Source organism: Eptatretus burgeri, chromosome 4, assembly GCF_056783735.1.
Source record: "Eptatretus burgeri isolate ZD-2024b chromosome 4, Ebu_testis_v1, whole genome shotgun sequence".
Lineage (NCBI taxonomy): Eukaryota > Metazoa > Chordata > Myxini > Myxiniformes > Myxinidae > Eptatretus > Eptatretus burgeri.
The window spans coordinates 103,459,795-103,483,099 of record NC_140964.1 but is presented as its reverse complement, the minus strand read 5'-3'; the positions used below and the strand labels follow the sequence as shown (position 1 = coordinate 103,483,099).

Sequence of the window (23,305 nt, the reverse complement as noted above, 5' to 3'; positions counted from 1 at the left end):
CTTCATTTGAAGATGTTGCAAATACTGCATGCTTCTAACATTTTGAAAGCCCCACGTAGTAACAGAACATTGTGTCTTAATTATGTTATGAACATGTCAGTGCATGGGGAATTGTTCAGAAAACGTGTTTGCAACAAGTTTTAAATTATGCTTTCCTGTTTTATTTCTGCCAATTCTGTACATTTGTTTGCCATTGAAGGCAATAATGTTACATGATGTAACATGTTCATGATTTTGCAAGGTCCTTCTTGGTTGGACGTCAAAATTGGTTGGAAGGAGGACGCCCTTACTGGGCTGATGGAAGCCTCTGTTCATCAGAGGCATCAGTGTATTTTCATGGTGTTGCTCCATCAGAAGGGTTTTGCATTATGAAGACGTTAAGGTATTGCAAAATGGACCTCAGATCATGAGCTGGTTGATGCTACGGATACTTAACCTCATTCCATGCACAATGCATATGCTCAAGCTGTAAACCTAACATGGTGAAACACTACCTTTATTTCTGCAAAAATGGACACACTTAGACTGTAGCTCTTTGTGGCTGTGGAAGTCATGATGCGATACTATTGCCGACATTAATGGCCATCCGTGCATTCAATATTGCTTTATGATGTGTTGTAGCAAGCCCTGCGTGCCACTGGGCATTAAGCGTTGATAGAGAAAAGTGGGCAATGGAGCAAAGTAGCTCGGATAAAGTTAAGGTTACTAAGGTTGTTTGATTCAGCTGTTTTATCATTTATGGCTATGTAATCATTTTCCACACTTTATATGCACAAGTTGCTGCACACGAACCTGCGCAGTGTGTGTGTGTGTGTGTGTGTGTGTGTGTGTGTGTGTGTGTGTGTGTGTGTGTGTGTGTGTGTGTGTGTGTGTGTGTGTGTGTGTGTGTGTGTGTGTGTGTGTGTGTGTGTGTGTATGATATGGTTTGCATATTTGTAGTTTATTGTGCACACACACTTGGTTCATGTTCAAACGAGTATGTGGTTATATGTAATAAGTCTGCAGGTCCACGTATTAACGAGCAACTGAGTACGTGTTAACAAGGACTTTGTGCCCAACATATGCAGGACAATAAAAGTTTTACACAACTCAAACAGGCAAGTTTTTTACAACATACAGTGATATGTATGTATATATATATATATATATATATATATATATATATATATATATATATATATATATATATATATATATATATATATATATATATATATGTGTGTGTGTGTGTGTGTCCACACACACACAAAAAATGGTGAATGAAACTGAACATTGATAAGAATATAAATTGAAACAATCTAAACTGCATATTACAAATGACTCCTGCAATAGGATAAAATAACCAAATAAATGGCTGAGTAACCAATAAATGAATGACTAATGCTTCAGTTACCGGTTGATGTGGTGGGATCCTGCCAGAGTTTTAGACAGGCACCAAGTAGAATGACTGAAGCTCCAGCCAGTGATAGGCCCCAAAAAGCCCTCCAGGGACGCATGATGTCACTCTGAGGTTTGGAAGTAAAGTTAAGGTCAGAGGTTCAAGTTCAATGTCATGCAATCACTTCACTTCCAAAAGCATGAAAATCCACTTTTACCCTGGTTTTCAAACAAACTCTTTGTACCATGAATCGTGCATACGTCGATGGTGTTAGCAGATTGTCCACGAGGATATGAGGAAAGGGTATTTACTGGATCCGTTTGTTAGCTTCCAAGTAAAGATGGTTTGGTGGTCAGACAATAATACAAAACCATGCTTGTTAGAACCAACTTAACTGCATCATATCCCCTTCCCAACATGTACCCCTTTCTTTTTCATCACTGCATTTAATTGAAATGGGGGTAGGCTATTGTACATCTCGGTTGTTTATGGGGAAGGGAGGGGAGGGAGGTGGGCTGGCAGGTAATGCACTCACCTTGAGCTGTCTTGTCTGGATTTGATTTCTGATCGAACTATAAAGTGACGCTAGTGTTCTGCGAACAGAGCAGAGCATTAATGGGTATGCCATCCTTCAAAGGAAAGTTGAGCTCGGGACCTATCTGCCAGCCTATACTGGTGCCCATTGAAGATCACACTGTGTATTTTGCAAAAGTAGGCCATTGTGTGCTGGCAATCTGGCCAAGGTCCACATTCCTGACCAAACCTGTCATCTTGAACTTTAGCAGGTCAATGGAGAGGTAGCCAGGCTATATTACAAGTCCCAGAAAGTGTGATGGTACGTGTGCAATGTTGGCACTTGAAGAGCGATTTTAAACACTTGGTTCCCATTTGAGAATGCCAATTCCAAGGCATTGTTCTTCTCTGAGAGCCAGCACTTCTCTGACGTTCTAGAGCGACAGCTACAATGTTTGAAAAGCAAAACCATGGTGATGACCGAAAGTCGGAAAGCATCTTAACATGATCTCACATTGGAAGTCGATCATTAATCGAGACTTATGGGGGACATTTGAGGCTTTTCTGTACACAATATGGAAAAGTGGGCTCATGGAAGTTTTCTGTACTCAGCTCATGGAAGAGTTGGGGGTGGACAGAGGGTAAAATGGTAAGTGCGGCCACAGTTGGATCCCACAAGCAAGAGAAAGAATGAATAGGAAAAGAGGAGAGAGAGCTGAAGGGAGGAAACAAACACGGTTACCTTCAAGTAATAGGATTTGGTTTAGGTAGATTTAATGGGGATTAAAAAATATTGCAGGTAGGGGAGTGGTTGACATGACATGGTGGTGCAATGATTGTATGTGATCTCTTGAGGGAAAGAATGCGATTGAATGGTCTCCAGAAGGCAATTCCGCAAACAGAAGAAAAGAGGGAAAACGAGCGGAGGTCGGTGGGAAGCATGGATTTTGAGAGTTTGACCAGAAGGTTACTTTTTAAAATGCATCCATCCCGCATGAGCTGGGTAGGGTTGCAGACATGAGCGAGCAGAGGGAGCTCGACTAGAGGAGAAAAAAACAACTAGAGGCAGTAAAAAACAAATAAGCTTTCAACGTTTCTGTGATGCGAGAGTAACAACTTTTATTGTGAGAACAACAGAATTCCAGATTGGAAAATATATCGATTGGGAGGGACACAGGTATGCAAAAGCCTTGGCTGCATTGTTGTATAGGTGTTTGTTGCTTTGAGATAAGACCCAGCCAGCTCGCATGATGGCAGTTAAACTCACCGTATATGACGAACAAAGATTTGGGATTGATGGTTGAGTTGGTCCATGTTATCAAAAATATAGGTACATATGGAGTCATCATCATTGAGTGGACGGTATACCACACAGGCAGACATTAGGTGGTTGTGGAAGGGTATACTTACCGAGAGGTATATCAGAGAGCTCGGAGGGGTTAGTGTGGACAAAAATTTTTCTCTACAAGAGCGAGGCTCAAGGAAGAGCAATAAATGGAATGAGGAAAGCAGTTATTGAGAGTGATGACAACATAGGTTCTGGAATGGGTGTGGGGTCTGTCCAAACATAAAAGAGAACAAACAGGAAGAGACACAGATGAATCAGAGACATCCTCTAAGATGAATGTTGCTGTCAAACGTACAATATCTGGAGCTGTCGCAATAATCTGGTTGGAAAGATCAGTGATATTTAAACGAAGACCTTGAGTATTAGTGGTCGACACGAATAGTTAAGAGGGAGTAATCGGAGCTCTGAAGTTGTGGGGGTGGGGGGGACGAGATGGCTTTGCCATTATCAAAGCCAACATACAACTTACATGTGAGGGGCAGCCATAAAGGGGTTAACAATTATTGTATGCCCACACTCACTGCACAATGGGGTTCTGTTATGGATCACGTCCTGCCAAAGGAAGAGAGACATTGCAACCAGGGTGTCGGGAAGATAGAGTAAATGCACGAAGAAAAGTATCGCTGTAGGAATACGAAAAAACATGGGTTTCCTGAGCTAATGAAACAGAAAGGCAGGGAAGAAGAAGAATAAGAATAAGAAGTACAGGGGAGAGAGGCAAATGGAAAAAAAAAACAGTAAAGGGAAATAGAGATCAATAAAGAAGATCAATGAAGACTGCAGAGGTTATAGCTCAATAAAGATCCTTATGAGCCACAATACACAACTGCACTAAATTACTGTAATCATACCTAAGCCAGTGTTCTGAGCTAAAGGCTTACTATTGCAAAATATACCATCAGAGGTGAAACATCCATATACAGTAATTACAAAAAGGACAGTCGGGGTAGCAACTGTTCAGAAGTGCACCAGAAGTCATTGCTTGCACAAGAAGAGCAGTTTTAGTTTGGTGTTGTTCTTCCACGAGCATCGCTCTCGTAGAGAAGAAAAAAAATCCAGATATATATATATATATATATATATATATATATATATATATATATATATATATATATATATATATATATATACACACAGTTGATCAAACCCAGCGTAAGACAGCTCCAGGTTTAATACAATACCCACTAGGAGATCCTCCTGTGCAATTGGAGGAGAAATAACTCCAAAATATCCCAAAATTAACTTTTAAAAACTGTACTGAAGGTACATCAGGAAATTATGATGTGCTGAGGTTGAGATGAAAATAATGTGGCAGAAAGTACACAACTCCAAATCTTATGTGAAGAGGTGAATAGGAAACACAAAGCATGTGAGATGAGGCAGGAGGATCAAGGAAACAAATTTGTGTGATCTCACTTGGAAGCTTCTTCATTATGTTTAGTGCATTAAGGTGTGTGCCCTTTCCCCCCTTCCATAGAAATATACATCCTCATCAGTCCTTTTTCAATCAACCTGGGGTGGGGGTTGGTGGTGTGTCATGGCACGGGGAGGTACACCAACTTCCCTTACAGGGCATCTTACCCCAGCTTATTGTCGTCGAACTTCAGGAATACTTCAACAGAAGTTAAGGTGGCTGGCTTAAGATCTTCGGGTCCTGAGTTCGAGCCCATTTATCCGTTGAATTAACACTAGATGGGGTTGACTCAGCCTGCCATCCTTCTGAGGTCGGCAAAACGGGTACCAGTGTACTGGTAATAGGGGCATTGCATCAGCAGCGCAGTCGCGCCCACAGAAAATGATGCAACCAGCAGCCACAGGCTGCACACGATAGCTCCTTTGACAAAACACCACAGATTTCCGAGCATAAGACGAAATACAGAAAGATTGTTCAATGGTGGTGTGGGTAGAGGGCTGATCTGCTGACCAAGAGATACTGGTTCGAGTCATTTACTGTACAGCTTGAAGAAAGCCGAATTCACAAAGGTACAGATAGATGAGGGGGTTCATGTACATAGCTTGTATACAGCGTAGTCATCTCAGTGAACCAGGAGTCATCATCTGGATGACCTCTCCTTGCAGATAAACTTCATAGCACAGATTATACTTGAGGAAGAAGATTATATATATATATATATATATATATATATATATATATATATATATATATATATATATATATATATATATATATATATATATATATAGTACATCATTCATATCTCCTTTCCATTGCATTTGCTGAAGTGGTAGCTATAGGATGAAAATGTCAGCTTTGGCCCTTTGGAATAATATTATTTATGGATGGAATAACATTTGGCTCAAGTTAAGGAGTGCGGTCCAGGAGGTACAAAATTGACTTTATCGGGGAAAATGTGCTACAGCCCCAAAAGTCCCACGAGAACATCCAAGTTTAGCCCTTACGGTAAAGAAGGCTTAATTTACTCCACTTTCAGTGTCAATCACGTAAGAAGGTGTGCACATAAGGGAGAATGGAGCCAGCCAGCATGATTTCAAAAATCAACTGGAACGGTACTCACTGGAGCGCATAGCCTACCTCCGCCAGGCTGAACAGTTTACGTTTTGTATCCCACCGATAGGTCGAATCTGCATTCGGATCTTCACCAAAATCTGATCGGCTTGTTCTTGCCATATGCCCAACCTGTGCATCAAATTTCACACGAATCCATCTACAACGTTTTGAGATATCGTGATATCGTTTTTGGTCCCATCTCTCAATGGTAAAGAATTACTTTAAATCATTTAAAAATTCCCATATCCAGATCTGGATTCCGATCTTCACCAAAATCTAATTGATTCATCCCTCTCACACACCCAACCTGTCCACCAAGTTTTGTCCGAATCCGTCGATAATATTTTGAGATATCCTGCTCACAGACAGACAAACAAGAAGGCATCAAGCAGTAGCCTTACAGGTATGACGAAAATCATGCGAATGACGTCACTGGCACCTTGACCTCTGACATATATATATATATATATATATATATATATATATATATATATATATATATATATATATATATATATATATATATATATATATATATATATATATATATATATATATAGTCAAAAAACATTGACAGCCTCACATTTGTCCTTTGGAATCCTCTGGTAAAATTTGACGAAGATAGCTGAAAGCGTTCGTGAGTTATCGCACTCACAGACAAACATACAGTACAGTGCCTATACAAAGTCTACACCCCCTTTCAAAAGTTTTTACCTTTTGTTGCCTGATTGCCTGGAGTTAAATTGCAATGAATCAGACTTTGCCCACCTTTATTTACACATCGTAATGCACAACTTCAAAAGGAAAAAACAAATTATACAAATTTCAGAAAATGAAAAATACAAAACTAGAATATCTTGCTTGGATTGGGTGCGGCATACATGCATACCTACCTACGAGACAGATCAAAATATGATGAAAATTTAAAATTTTGTCATAACAAGAGTGAAAACATAACCTCCGTCCACCTTCGGTGGCAGAGGTAAAAAAAAAAATAATAAAATTTTTAATCAATGAAAGTTTTTCTAGATACACACAAAATCATATAAAAAAAAAACCTCCACAAAATAAACATCATGCATAACACTGGTCTGCATCACTTCAGAGGTCTAGGTTTTCTCAACGGCCCTATATGCTTTTTGCATGCTGAATTTAGAAATGTATCTTATTCCGCTCAATCAGGTCAAGTTTTTTTTATCTCAATTTTGCTATCTCAATTTTAAGGGAAAAAAAATAATCAAAATTTTTGGTTTTTTAATTCGCATTTTTAAAATTCAAAATCAGACTTACATTGACAGAAAATGTACAAACTATAGATAAAATGACGCACACGTACCGTTAATGTGAAACTCAACATTAAAAAAGACGAAGGAAAACAGCGACTGCTGGAGCGACTGAAGTTGGGTGTTGCCAGAAACAACGATTTATCTATATTTTTCTGAAATGGAAATGAAAGTAATTGAGAAGGCACTTTCTTCCACATTAAGTGTACTTTGTCATTATATGTATAGTTTGTACATTTTCTGTCAATGTAAGTGATTTTGAATAAAAAAAAATGCTAATTAAAAAAATAAAAATTTTGATTATTTTTTTTTTCCTTAAAATTGAGATAGCATCATAAAAATTTGACCTGATTGAGCGAAATGAGATACATTTCTGAATTCAACATGCAAAAAACATAGAAGAACCGTTGAGAAAACGTAGACCTCTGAAAAAAAAAATTTCAAATGCAGCCCAGTGTAATCATATTACTACTCATTTATGCTCGTGGTACAAGTCATACAGTATGTAGTTCACACCCGAACTCAAGTTAGAATACAAACATCAACATATAAAAATCACTTCGTTAAAACATGGCAAGAAATAAAATTGAGTATTTAGATTTTTACTCGGTCTCTGTCGAGAAATATATAAACAGAGACGCACAAAACAAAGATGGACCACACAAATTGGGATGAATGTTGGTGACTCCCTTATTTTACTGACTGTTGGCCACAGTAGGCAGGTTTCATTCCTCTGAATGAATTTTAGAGTACACACATAAGTAGGGAAAAAGAAAAAATAATTTAATAAAATAAAATTTAAACAATAGAGCTTCGAATTTTACTCTGCTTGTGCAACATATTCTTCTTGTTCTTCCACGGGTGGGTTCATGAAACCATGACCACTTGTAATCTGAAGCCGCATTCGTAGGTGTTGTTCCTGGCAGGATTGTGGCAGCAACCAGTTACCACAAACGAAATACACAACTTACCAAATTCACTGTGATGATGTTAAACATGACGTGCCATTGCCACCGTGTAAGCCTTGGGCCAAAACAGTGTGCAACGAGAATGCAGACGTAGGAAGCAGGTTTTCGGATTATTTGTAGCATGTCCAAGCAAGTCAAGATGATGAGCACCTTACAGCTGAACATACCTGAGTTTACCTAGGTTTAAAGGATTTTGAAGGAAGCAAAGCTGCATCGCTACATGCTGTGCATTCTCCACGAGATTACTGAGGAGCAATCTGATTGCATGTCATTTGCCTAAGACATGGAGGCATGAAAGCACCATTGGGGGCTAAGGGCTCTCCTTCCGCAACGTTCTCATAAACAACCAAAATCAGCTCCATTCACATGGCATGAAACTTCTAAATTGGACCTCCTTTCTCCTTTCAACGATCCATGCAGCCAATGATTCCATTTATAGCAAACAATTTGTGGGGTGACAGAGGGGGAGAAGGTGAAGGGCATCGAATGAATGGATTTGAAAATGAATTTGGGTGGGGGGTGGCTGAATTAATTTGGGGGAAGGGAGGGATATTCCAATTGCATAGAGCAAATGGGAATGAATGATGTGGTCCCCATAACAGCCAGAACATTAACATTTTCCAACAACAAACACAAAATATATTTTTGACTCCAAAACTCGGACTCGATCTGCCTCTACTGTACTTCCTGTACCTCATTATTTATCCCTTCCTTTTCTTAAACCTTCCCCTCACCCTGCCCCCTCTCCTCTTCCTCCACCACCCATCAACTCCTATTTTCCCCCTCGTTCCTCCCCTCTCAGATTCCCACTTGTCCTGCCCTCTCTCAGCTTTCCCCTATCAGCACTCTCCCAGTTCCCTATCCCGCACCCTCACAGCTTCCCCCACATCCAGTGTTCTCCTATCTTTCCCCTGATCCCACATCCTCCCAGCTTCCATCCCTTCTGCTTCACCCCACCCCACCTCTTCCCTTGGTCCTTTCAATATCCTTGCACACTCCCAACAAATGCCTCCTCCCATGTCCCTCACGGTGTGGACCTGAAACATCCGAGCCCTCCACTCCAACTTGATATATCCTTCAATCTGGGCTGTTGCTGATAAACTAGACATAATTTGTTTTGCAGAATCATTCCTCCCACGGGACATCCCTGACTCCTTACTGTCTCTCCCGGGTTAATGTGTCCTCTGATTTGATAGGCCCGAACACCGTCCTGGTGGTGCAGATGCACTTTACATCAAGAACTCCATTTCTCAATGTCTGTGTACGAAGTTTACACCTTCAAACCCCAAGGAGTACCTTTGGTTGTGGCTTCCCTTCCGCTCCCACCTCTTGATCATCTGTGTGTTGTGCCATCCCCCCGAACAATGGTGACTCCATCTACATCTCTCTCAGACAACATGTACCATATTTGAACCACTCATTCCAACTCTATCTTCCTCATATGTGGTGATTTCAATTGTCACCATGCAAATAGGCTGGGTGTTGGTACCTCTCTCAGCCATGGTACTTCAGCAAAGGACTTCTGTAACTACGTGGGACTAACTGCAGCTGTGAACCTTCTGACACAGATTTCTCCCAATGGCAGATCTTCCCTTCTGGTGAAAAGAAACTTTCCTGCAAATTTCTCCTGCTCTTCCTCAGCCATTCTCAGTGAGTTAACATCCTTCTGGCTATTCTCAGAGAGCCGCCTCAGCACTAGAGTCCAGCAGTTCATTCAGACAGATTGGCAGAGACTACAAGCAGCCATCTCTCATAAGGACTGGTCTCCTATATTAACTCAGCTTGGGAATTCTTCCACTCCCCATGATTTTAACTCAGCCTGGGAAATCTTCCGCAGAAACCTGCTCTCTATTATGCACAGATTCGTCCCATATTGTCTTCAGTTATCATACCCTTCTTCCTGCCCATGGTGCACTGAATCTTGTCATGAGGCAGTTGCTTTGAAATAAGTTGCCTTCTCTTCCTGGAAGGCAAACCCAACCAAAGGCAATCTCAGATCATTCCACAAAGCCCACAACAAGCATGTATCCACTCTCAGGAGACCCAGAAAACAACATCTCTCCAACCTCAAGATTGAACTTTCAAATTTGTCTCCCTCTTGTAAACCATCGTGGCACCTTGTCAAGTTTGTCTCTGGTGTGTGCTCCCTCTCAATCCCTTCCCTGACTTCAAATGGCACCAAAGCCAACTCTGCTCATGAGAAGGCTGAATGGCTCAATAATGTGTTCGCTTCCAAATCTCGTGTCCCCAACTAATCGCTCTCTGTGCCCACCATAATCAGTCGCACTTAACTGCACCTGTTGTCTTGGTCTTTTGTACCAGTGAAGACGAATAAGTTTCTCGCACCCTCGACTGATTCTGCAACTGGACAGGAGAGCATCAGCTCACATGTCCTTCAAACCTGCTCTGCTGCTCTTTCACATTTTCTTTCTGCTCTGTTCATTCTATCATTTGCCCAAGGTCATCCATCTTCTTGGAAGTTAGGCAACATCACCACATTACATAAACAAGGTGCAAAAATCGATCTCCTTAACTACATACCTTCCTTCCAATCATCAGCAAGGTCATGGAATCAATCATAGCAGTTGATATGAAATCCTTCCTTTTCTCCAACATCCTCATTTCAGATCACCAATTTGGTGTCAGACCAGGTCACTCCACCTTGGACATGCTGCTTCTAGTCACCTAACAATGGATGGAGGCCCTCAAAGTCAAACATGAGATCATGGCCGTCTCTCTGGACATATCTCATGCTTTTGATACAGTCTGACATCCCGCCTTACTTTCCAAACTCTCTGCCTATGGCATCTAAGGCCAACTCCACACATGGCTTCCTGGCTTCCACTACTCTTGTAGCCAAAGTGTGGCACTCAACAGAACCCTTTCATCTCCTCTCACTGTCATGGCTGGAGTTCCCCAAGGCAGTGTTCTGGGCACAGTCCTATTCCAGATCTTCGTAAATGATCTCTCTGACTCTATAAAATCCTCTTTATCTCTTTGCTGATGACTCCATCCTCTGGCTCACACATCCCTCCTCCATCGACTGGGCAAGCAGGTTGCAGCCTCTTCCCTCTCTTTACACCTCAAAAAAAAAACAAAAAAAACACACAAGCTGGTCAAACACTTGGAGTATGTTTTTCAATCATGGCAAGTCTCATACTCTCAATCTCTCTCCCCGAAAGGATGTCTGGAAAATCCTCCAATTTACTTTCTTAACAATCCTCTTGAAGACAGTCACTCATAATCTTGGGTCTCACGATCAGCCATGATCTTTCTTGGGCAAACCACACTTTTAAGTTGGCCTCCCAAGTCTGCTGCTGACTGGGCATCTTCCATCATACAAAGTCCTTCCTTGGCACACCTGAACTCAAATCCAGCTACAAAGCCTTCATTTGCAGCTTGATGGAGAACTGCTCTCCCCTACCGGCTGGTGCCCCGCCTCACACCTTGCTCAGCTTGACACCATGGAACCCAAGCCCTTCAAGATCATTGGAATCTCCCACAATGAAGTTGATTCTATGGGCGTATCACTTTTCCATCAGAGACAGGTCAGTGGTCTCTATGTCTTCTACCGCCTCCTTTCTGGTCTCGCACCCTTAACTCTTTCTATGCTTTGTACCCCCAGGTTTATTCTGAGCACACGTCTCCCAGTAATCACCTTCTGGTGAAACTACTTAAATCCAGGATCACTACTCTCATTTGTTCCTCTTTTTTTCCCGCTGGTCGAACCTTGCTTTCATATAACTGGTGTGCTTCATGCTACGTTGGTATGCTGGTATGCATGTATGTCACCCCCCCCCTCCCACCTTCCCAGCTCTCTTTATTGGTTCATGAAAAAAGTGAAAAAATATTTTCACGAAAAAAATAAGTGCACCAAAGGTCATAATCCTTGACCTTTGACCTTTAAAGGTCACAAAGGTCAAATTTTCAAAGTTGTTGGAATCGAACCGGGTTTTCGACCTTCTTCGACGAACTAACTCCAATAAGCTGTAGCACATATCCTGTTTCCTTATTTTAATGTCCACAACATTGTTTTGTGACCTTTAAAGGTTATGCAAAGGTCAAATTTTTAAAGTTTTTGAACGAAACCGGGTTTTCAACATTTTGCAGCTAATAACCTGTCACTCGTACCACATCATGTTGATCATTTTTATCACTTGCTCAAACATTATCACATTGTCTCATCCTTGACTTCTGAAACAATCTACATCGTCAAATACCGCTCGTGAACCATCGTCTTCTTCAGACTTGTACTGTTATTTTAATTCTGCTATGTCCTGATTTGTCCTGTTTTCTATCTGTTGCAGGACCCTTAACACTGTATCTAAAAATTTAAGGAATAGTGCAATATAAGAAATTAATTGTTTGATTTATTGGTTTGGTAAGAACAAAATGAAGGTTTGGTTGGAAGGGTGGGGTAAGGCATCACATATTCTGCAATGTGTGTGTCTCATGGCCCCTTAAATCACTAAAACAATCAGAATATTCTGCAAAAATAATTCAAATTAAAAAAAAATTGAAAAGAAAGTCTGCACAAAGAAACACATGCCAGAGAAAAGCAATGTGAAAATGAGAAATTTGCAGCTGTAGTAGTGACAAAGAATCCCCACAAGTCTATAAATGGGATTGTGGATTCATCCCGCATGTTGATAAACTCAGATGATACTCTCATTTCACTGCAAAATGTGTTAATGTTGCTATGCAAGAACGTCAGCCAACTCTGTGAGATCCAATGTTGATTTCTGAGTGACCTTTAGGTATTTATGAAGAAAAAATTTAATCCATGATCATTGCATTCTTTCCGATGACCCAGAGATCTGGCAACAACAACGCCTTTCAGTGGTGGCAGAATGACGAACAGCAGGCAGCACTTCTCACCTCCACAAAGATGTGTTATAAGAAAAGGAATATGTAAGTGCTCATATAGCATTCTGCTGATAGCAGAAGGATGGCAATGAGGTGGTAAGTGCAGGCCCAACTGATAGTTGATAATGGGCTAATGGTGGTTTGGCCACAATGAGCTAATGATTGTCTGGCTTCAGCCACAGATGGTTAGCCATTAGTAATATGATACCAACACGCACTAAGAAATGGCAAATCGTAGGATCAAGGACCAGAATGGCTTGCCCCCACAAGTCAAAGTTTGCTGCTGCAAATGTAAAGGCCACAAGCAGTGTTGAAGCTGTACACTTCAAAATAACTGCACCAGCATCATGGTTTTCACTTATTGCCAATTCCTATGCATTGTGCATCAGCATCCACAACAAATGATGAACAATTCTAATGCTAAGCATCTACCCTGGACAGCTTAGTACGAGCTCTGTCGTAGGGTGTTGCCAAAGCAGCCATTAACCAAGGCAAGAATTTGGGATTTGATCAGGGTCCGATACTCTGTGCAGTAAAAGAAAGAGTGTTTGCTCTGAGTGTGAGAGGTTGGTGGTTCAAACCCTGGCCGAGTATACCAAAGACTTCAAAAATGGAACGTGCTGCTTCCTTGCAGCACTTTGAAAGGATAGAGCATGGACAATCAACACTGGGAAGGCAATGGCAAAACCACGCAGTGCAACCCTTGCCAAGAAACTGCTTTGGCAGCACCAACACTCGGTAGAGAGTTGGTATAATACATCATAATCATCACCGACATAAAATATCCTTCTCCTTTCTGAAAGTACTGTTAGCTCCGAGCATGTTTATCAGCAATTTTTAGTAGACAGGACAGCCAAATATACTTCCTCAATAAAAAATACCATATATCTGTTTGAATATTTGACGTGTTTGTTTGAAATATGAAATGTTTGAAATGTTTGAAATAAAAAAAGTTTGAAATGTCCTGTCTGAGAAGCACAAGGACCACAGTTTGTAATTGGCCAGTTGCATCGGGAGTCCAAACCAGACAGCTTAAATGAGCCCCACCCCAAAAAAAACACTACTTCTAATTTGTTTGTGGAGTGTAAATTATTTGCTTCAAGGACACACAGTACGATCAAAGCAAGAACACAAAAAGGCGAATTTCCGAAATACAATGTCTTTTCAAAAAGTTTGAAACTAGGACATTTCATTGGTCCTATTAATATGTGGAATTTTTTGCCGATTTTGAATCACATGAAATTCCAGACAGCCACAAGCAAAATGATGGATTATAATCCAATAAAAGACCAAATACAGCATTAGAGCCATCGGCAGGAACCCGAACAGGTAAAGATGTATGATATAGCCTGGGTTCTTGTTCCAGTGTAAAGAATCTTCAATATGATTGCAGAGAAAAACGCTCGAGCCATGGAAGCACACTGGGGCTACAATGTGTGAACCCAAAATATAATAAGGACAAATGTGTCCAAGAGCCGCATCCTAAAGGTTTTGTCTTCACTAGAAGAACAAGAAGAGGAGGAAGAAGAAGAAGAAGAAAACAAAAAAATAACAACTTCCGATATTTCGTCACGTGCCTTGATGGAGCCAATAGCGAGACCCGTCATAGTGTATTTACGAAATAAATAGTGTATTTACGAAATTACATTACATTAAATGGAATAAACTTTAAATAGTAACGTGAACTTTTCAAAACTTTAAAGCAAATTTAAAAGTTCATGATAGACGCTCTCATAAGGCACCATCTATGCGAGGATGTGTACAGGTGTTTAGTATTTAAGGAGATCCGGATCCTGTATATAAAAGAGCCGAGTCCTAAAGGTTTTGTCTTTACAAGAAGAAGAACAAGAAAAAGAAGGATAACGCAGAGCTGGCTAAAAATGTGTGAACTCGAGTATAATATTTTCAGTGATTCCCCACCGTTGAGCGATAGGGCTAAACTAATACATAGCACGATATCTCAAAAAGTTGTGGACGAGTTGGGTGTTTGACAAGGAAGAATTTATTCGATTTCGGTGAAGATCTGAATCGGGATCTGGATACGAGAATTATTTAATATTTTATCAGTGATTCTTCACTATTGAGAGATGGGGCAAAAAAGTAGATATAGTCTGATATTTCAAAAATGTACTGGGCCCGATATGTTCTTGTGATTCAGGAATTGCGTGGTGGAGGTATATGCTCTACCGAGTGCCCTTCTTGTTTACAATTGCTATTATAAGGGGGGTGGACACTTATCCAACCAAGATATTCTAGTTTTGTATTTTTAATGAATTTTCTGAAATTTGTAGAATTTGTTTTTCGCTTGGAAGTTGTGGGTTACGATGTGTAAATAAAGGTGGAAAAAAAGACTGATTTAATGAAATTTAATTCCAGGCTATAGGGCAAAAAAAGGTGAAATTTTTCAAAGGGGTCTGCACTTTCTATAGGCACTGTATACGCCGTGTCCCAAGAGGAAGAGTGCAACAAAACCATGCTCGAAACTCTAAAGTCTAAAATGTAAACCACATGTCATCCATGTGATTGTTAAGCAGTCCTGATTACTGAGTGATGAAAATGTCTACTTACTTAGTTACCTGGGAAACAAGACTCCTGCTACGATGAAAATTTATGCCCAATATGTCTATTTAACAATTGGCATAACAACGATAACTGTTATCAGTTATCATAGGGTCAATACACGAGCTTTAATCTCTACGAGCGAGAGGACAGATTCTCTCAAGATATTGACAGTACAATGCGAGAGGTGGCGAGGCAGTGTCTGTATCAAGTGAGAGAGCCAGAGTCAAAAGCGAGTATAAAATCATATGTTTCTTTGAAAGCCTTACAGCATAATGGGCTGCAGTAGAAGTGATTGAAGCAAAGGGAATAAAAAAGAGACTATTGAAATAGAGCTGATGAGGAGACTCTGTTACGTTAATGAGACATAAAACCAATTCGAAAGGAGAGGATTCAAACAATGCTTGAACAGAAACGTAGTACGATGATCGATATGCTCCCGACAACTATAGATGACACTCCCGCCAACCCCATATTTCGCACCTGAGACCAAAATAATGTGGAAATGTCCCACCACATCCCTCGATTCTGCTGGAGTCACGTACTGCATGTTGGCATCTTTGCAGATCACCTGCTACAAAATGTGAAGCACTGACAACGATCACAAAGGCTGGAAGTCAATGCGAGTCCGTGCCCATGTTTTGTGGTGCAAAAGCAATCACCCCAGATTGATCCTCTGCCTCTGTTTATGGGCCTGTTCAACCTCTGTGGCTGTAACTTCAGCAGCCAGCCAGTTCAACCACTCCGTCAAAAGACTACTGTCATATAGCTCGCCAGCGTCGTATTCGGCAAGCTGACCAGGTGTGCCTCTCTCTATGGCTCAGCTTTTCTCTGCCCAGCTACTCATAGACTGCCCCAGTCCCCTTTGTTTCCTGATCTCATTGCCTCCTACCCCCAGGGTCTATCCTCCCAGGTAACTTCATCTCATCAAAGACCTGAATTCAGACAATGCCATACCTACACATGGCATTTCAACAATGCCTCACGAACCATGGATATGTCGTTACAAGTCTGAACAACAGACATGTACAGCCAACTCTGATAACACGGTACAGTTACTTGTCTGGTCCACAGGAGCAGGATGTCTGTCATTGGTGAATCAACCATATTACTTGCTCCCCTAACCCTTTTTGGCATTCATTTTCATTTTTTCAACAGCTGCGATGTATGAACTCAGCTAGTTAACTACTGCAACTAAAGTTGCTTCAGAAAGATGGTGTAATTGAATCTCATAAATTAAAATCAGAAACACTTTTGAGGATAAATTGAATATTTCTTCACTTACTCGAACAGGATAAAAAGCTCTTCCAAGGTATTTTTAGCTTCTCTGGAATTGGAATTCCAGATAAGGTATTGTCATCGTGCACCATCCTCTCTCCGTTCATCTGTCTCCTATTTCAACATCTCCAGCCAAAGCACTGGGCTGATCCGGCTGAAATTTGGCAGCAACGTTCTGCCACTGACTGGTAACGGGGATGCAAAGCTCGTTCCGTGCACATGGCTTTAAGTTGGTCAAAATGGCAGACTTAGTCAATTCCTTCAAAAATCTTCTTCTCCAGACCCACCAATCAGAATGCGACCAAATTTGGGTTACAGCATTAGGCCAGTGTAGAGATGTTAAATTGCAGATGCCAATGCCGATCACATGACCAGAAGTGTGTCAAAATGGTGGTCACGCAAATTCCTTCAAAAATCTCGAGATCCACCATTCAGAATGTTACCAAATTTGGGTTACAATATTAGGCCAGGGTAGGGATGTTAAATTGTGGAGGTCATGCTGATCACATGACCGGAAGTGTGTCAAAATGGCGGTCACACAAATTCCTTCAAAAATCTCTCGAGATCCACCATTCAGAATGTTACCAAATTTGGGTTACAACATTAGGCCAGGGTAGAGATGTTAAATTACAGATGCCAATGCCGATCACATGACCAGAAGTGTGTCAAAATGGTGGTCACCAAATTCCTTCAAAAATCTTCTCGAGATCCACCATTCAGAATGTTACCAAATTTGGGTTACAACATTAGGCCAGGGTAGAGATGTTAAATTGCAGACGCCAATGCCGATCACATGACCAGAAGTGTGTCAAAATGGCCGACTCAATCAATTTTTGGGAAAATCTCGTAAATTCCTTCAAAAATCTTCTTCTCCAGACACACCAGTCAGAATGCTACCAAATTTAGATTACAACATTAGGCCAGGGCCCAGACCCAACGGTCCTTTCCATTAGGCCAAGCTCCAGGTCCAGTGGTCCTATTTTTTATTGTCCTTGTTAAAACAATCCACCTTGCTATTCCGAAATGAATAATTTGATAAAAAAAAAAACTTTGTTGATAATTAAAGAGAAGGCTGCTTCAAATTTGACCTGACCTTTTATTTATTGTAATAACTAAGTTTGTATGTTTATAACAAAATGCCATACATGAATTCCTTTTCAATGTATTCTCCTACTTTGGGTGTGTACTTTTCTCATCAGAATGGAAGCTTTCATGTCTTCAATGTAAACTTATTTCGGATGTGTAAATAGTGCTTGCCCTTTGTGGTTGAAGACCAGAGGACAATGAATACCTACCTGTGTGAATGGATTCGAATGAAAAGCAAGAAGTATAACCTGGTGTCAATGGATATCCGAGAGACCGTACCACTCGCTATCTGCAATGGTAGAACCATTACACTGTAAAGTGAACTGCTAATTGGCTAAGAACCGGGTTCTTACTTACTGATATGTAAACAGAGGCATTTGAAGTAAGGGAAACCTCCCTTCCATTTTACATTGTTTGGGAGTAAAACCCTAAATCCTCTTGTTTGGAAGGGCAAGCATGCTACCTGCCATGTGATGCAACTCCAAAGGACATGTACATAGTCAGAGCAGGACACAATTATTCACAGCCTCATTTGTCAAAAACTTCTTGCCCCCAAAGTGCTCCTTAACATGGCTGCTCTTGACAGGTAATCGTCCCCACAGTGTTATAGCCTGCAATCATCTGTTAATTTCAACAGGCTTGACATTGTCATTAACCAGAATTTCATAATGATTTGCTTTTCCACCCTCTCCGTTACTTGTCACTTGTGACCGTCTTGATTTTCATCACATGGATTAAAGAAATACATAATTGTGAGTATTTGTTACCAGCAGTATAAAGAAACATTCTCTCAAAACCTGTGCTTTTACATTCCTCTCCAGACTATTATCTGTAGAGGTGTGCCAAATTTAAATTATATAAATTCCATTACTCTGCCTTTTATAAGGCACACCAACATTCAGGTCAAATTTGAAACACCCTCATATTTCATTTTCATTTTAAAGGTTTGATGTTTTCGTGATAGTGCAGCAATATTGTGTGAAAGTATTGTGCACTTTGAGGTAAAAGCATAAAACTTGGCATGTAGCAGTCACTAATGTCTTGATCAATATCTGATAAAGGCCCAGGAGTTTTTACCCCGTGGGGTCTTCCACCCCACGGGGTCTAAGCGCCACTCACGTCCTCTCTCTTTTCTTGTGTACAGTCCATTTGAACGTATATTTCTCCATTATTCGTGAACATAATTCGATGAAAATCACCAGGCGTATACTAAACACATATGCGCAGACATTAACTGAGCCCAAAGTGCGATTCTGGCCCTTTCGGTCCATTTTCTTTAAATTGCTATTTCTCGGTTATTCGTAAACGGAACCGAACCAAATTTGACAGGTATATTCTAGAGGTCACTCTTCCGGCATTAACTGAGCCCAAAGTGAGATTATGGCTCTTTGAGCCAACAAACGGCCCTCTCGGCCCATTAAAAAAAAAAGAAGCTATTTCTTGGTTGTTTGTAAACGGAACCGAACCAAACTTGACAGGTATATTCTAGACACCATTCCCCAGGCACTAAACGAGCCTGAAGTGCGATTCCGGAACTTTTGGCCTCTTTTATTAAAACTGTTATTAAAAGAAAGAATAATTAAATGCGCTGGGCGAGGCCCAACGCAAATGATGATATGAAACGAGCCTCACTCTTGTGAGGTGTTCTGGTTTCTTTTTCTGATGCGATGAAAATCTTACCAAATTTCAAAACTATCCGTCGTCCGTGCTATCGCTCACCTGAGAGTTGTACGAACGAACTCCCACGGGGTATGTTCGCAATTCGAACTTGTTTCAAAGATGGCCGCCAAATACAAGATGGATGCCAACATAACAGTCAAGTTTGACATAAATCTAAATCCGACTGGAGCACTCCACATGTTCTTCTTCATCATCATCATTACCTATTGTGCTCAGGGGTGAACCGAACAGTCGGGCATTCGGGCACCGACCGAGGGACCGGTTCATCAGACTGGAGACTGGAGTGGGAGGAAGGAGGGTTAAGTAGGGGGCTGTAAAAAGAGTCGGGGAAAAATTGTGGGTAATTGGGGAGTAAAAGGTGTGCAGAGGAGAGGTAAATGAATTGCAATAATTAAATGACTAAAGATAAAACAGAAAAATAAATTAAATTTGATTTGATGTGAATGTGATTTGATGAGTTGATGTGAATTTGATGTGAATGTGTCAATGGATATTCCTCCACCCATGTAAGATGTCAACCCACTGTAATGTTTGATCTCAATTAAAGGTCAGATGAAAAATTCAAGGTAGCGAGAGAGAGAGAGAGAGAGAGAGAGAGAGAGAGAGAGAGAGAGAGAGAGAGAGAGAGAGAGAGAGAGAGAGAGAGAGAGAGAGAGAGAGAGAGAGAGAGGACGGATAAGTGGAGGAGAGACGACGTCAGATGCTTCCAACTTGAGTTAAGATCCGCAAAATCATTTTCAAAGGGCACATGACCTTTGGCCTGATGAATCAAAAATGGAATCAGTTCACCTGTGTTTGAAATCCCTCCAGTGGTTAACAAGTTATTGTGGTAGCAAATTGATTTTCAATTCAACGGCACATACCCTTTGACCTTCTTCTCATTTGAATCCAAGTCTAATGTCTTCACCTTTGTATTACAGTTCATACATGTGTCACGTAGGACTGAAATTTCTTCAGTGGTTTATATGATACTAGCAGGGACACCTGACATTGTCAAATCCGTTGCTGTTCTTATCCTGTTACCATTTTGAAGAACTGAAATTTAGATTTTTTTTCTATTTTTTGTGGGGGCCCAAAACACTTTCTTACACCCACGAAGGAATGGGGTCGGGGATGATTTGATACTACCTTTCACATAGCTACAAAGGTCTAGGCGCTGTGGAGAGATTTTTGAAAAAAAGAAAAAAATTTTTGGACGAAGATCTGTTTGGCCATCTGTGAGAAAAATGGTGGTGACACACACAAACATCTCTCTTGTATGTATCCATTGCAGTAACCCAGATTTTCAATTCAATGGCACTTGACCTTTTGAACCCAAAAGTTAATCAGTTCATTTTCATATTACAGCACATAGTTTTACCAAGTTTGGTCAAATTTGTTTTTGCTAACTGTCTCTGGTGTATGCCCCCTTCCATCCCTTCCCTCTCTTCAAATGGCATCTCAGCTGAATCCGCGTACGAGAAGGCTGAATGCTTCAATTCTGTGTTAGCTTTCAAATTTGGTATCCCCAATCCCTCGCTCTTTGTACCCACCACACCCAATCACACCAAACTGCTCATGCACTCTGTGTCTTTTGAACCTGTGAAGGTGGAGAAGGTCCTTTCAAGCCTCGACTCTGACTCTGCAACTGGACTGGATAACATCAGCTCAAGTGTCCCAAAAACCTATTCTGCTGCTCTTGCACATCCTCTCTCTCTCTGCTATTTTCACCCTATCTTTTGCCCTGGGTCCTCTTTCATCTGCTTGGAAATCAGCCAACATCACTGCATTATAAAAACAAGAATGGCACTCGATAGAGCACATACCTCCACCAGGCTGAACAGTTTCCATTTTGTATCCCACTGATAGAATGGATCCAAACCAAAAATAAAATCGAATCGACTTGTTCTTGTCACCGAACAAACTCGTTCCATGCTACATGCTACACCGTATCTTGTTTTTGGCCACATCTCTCAATGGTGAAGAATCACTTGAAATATTTAAAAAAATTCTCGTATCCGAATCTGGATTCACATCTTCACCAAAATCGATTTGTCCTTGTCACACACCCAACCTGTCCACCAAGTTTCATCCGAACCCGTCCATAACTTTTTGAGATATCCTGCTACATATCGGTTTTGGCCCGATCACTCAATGGTAAAGAATCACTTTAAAAATTCCAGAATCCGGATCCGGATCTTCATCAAAATCTAATAATTTCGTTGTTGTCACACTCCCAACCACTGAACCAAATTTTGTCCAAATCTGTCCACAACTTTGTCAGAAATCCTGTTCACAGACAGACACACGGGGTGAAAATATAATGTCCATCCACTTTTGGTGGCAGAGGTGATACGTGTCCAGCTTGAGGCACCGAAGCGAGTGCATCAGTTACTTGGAGGATGTCACGGCAGACAAGAAATAACAACACTAATGTTGTTGTATGTTGTTTTACGGGTGAAACCTACACAGGAAAAGAGACACAAGGATAACTTTAGAAGCAATATTTATTAATCCCTACTGTCCACCATTAAAATCACGAACACTGATTAAAAGCGACCCTTAATGACTTTCCAAAGAATCCCCAAATTAATATAGTACAAACGTCACGGATGTCAATGCAGCTATAAATTAACTCACAAATTTTGAGGTAGCAACTTATCTCACGTAACCGGTTTGTAAAATAAACCTCAGAAGGTTATAAATTGGTGATAGTTCTGCTGTAAGCACTTTCGAAAGGAAACTGCCCAGTGGGTGCACACAGGATGAATTTGACAGGTCAGTCACATCACAAATATCCTCAGAGAGTGGAACTTGTAACACCAAAGCATGGAGAAGGTCAGAGGTCAGAGGCCGAAGGACCGACCAGTATATTAGAGTGACCAACGTACAGTGGGGGTGAAGTTGGTTCTTGGTAGTCAGGGAATGGGGTCGCTGAACCATTCCAGATTCACATACGGTAGACCCCCTTTTCCTCCTTTGCTGTTTGAATCGGTTTGAAAATGAATTTGCTCACGTGAAATTCAGCGCAGCCACTGCTCCTTCTCCTTCAACCTTCTCCTTCAACTCTCTCCTGCTTTTTGTAAACCGCCGGTGCCTTAGTCTTCTGCAACCTGTCAGGGTCTTTCATTGCATCTGCCACCGAAGGTGGGTGGAGGATATGTCTTCACCCATGTCTGTCTATTTGTCTCTTTGTTTGCAAACAGGATGTCGCTAAAAAGTTGTGGATGGATTATGATAAAACGAGGTGGATGAGTTTGGTAGGTGACAAGAAGAAGCTGATTAGATTTGGGAGGTCCGGATCCAGATCCGGCCTTTCAGTGGGATACAAAACATAAACTGTTCAGCCTGGCGGAGGTATGTGCTCTACTGAGTGTCCTTCTCGTCTTTGTTTTGTTATCGTTTCTCGTGGCCACAGCAGCGCCATTGGTTTCTCTTCTCTCAAGAGTTGAAAGGTGCACTGCAGCCTTGGCCACATTCATCGTGACAGTCAGAAACTCCACAGGACATTAAACAGCCGAAATAATTATTTTACTCAGGACACTGAATTCCTTTTCCTGAAAACACTTTCACCCACAGCACAATTAAATGTTATGCCCATCCGTTGTCTTCGGTGGTGGAGGTAAAAAGGTACTGATCCCCTTAATAACAGACCTATCAGCTTCCTTACAATTATCAGTAAGGACATGGAATCCAGAATAACAGTTGATATGAAATATTTCCTCTTCTCCAACAGCCTCATCTCAGATCACCAATTTGGTTTCAAACCAGGTCACTCTACCATGGACATGCTGCTTTTACTCACCCAACAATGGACAGAGGTCCTCAATGTCAGAC

The 23,305-nt window shown here is 41.0% G+C and overlaps 2 protein-coding genes across 7 annotated transcripts in view; one reads left to right on the top strand and one right to left on the bottom strand.

Moving 5' to 3' along the window:
• The window catches only part of LOC147028800 (carbohydrate sulfotransferase 8-like), a 303,172-nt gene that overhangs the window by 80,923 nt on the left and 198,944 nt on the right, over nucleotides 1–23,305 (bottom strand). For all 6 annotated transcript variants that reach the window (XM_085879518.1, XM_085879517.1, XM_085879520.1 and 3 more), the window contains one exon: nucleotides 1,394–1,505. In XM_085879518.1, the coding sequence (XP_085735644.1) occupies nucleotides 1,394–1,496 (103 nt within the window). In that variant the 5' untranslated portion in view covers nucleotides 1,497–1,505. Of the gene's footprint in view, nucleotides 1–1,393; nucleotides 1,506–23,305 lie in introns of those variants that run through there.
• The window catches only part of LOC147028801 (uncharacterized), a 328,207-nt gene that overhangs the window by 189,732 nt on the left and 115,170 nt on the right, over nucleotides 1–23,305 (top strand). The window lies entirely within an intron of this gene.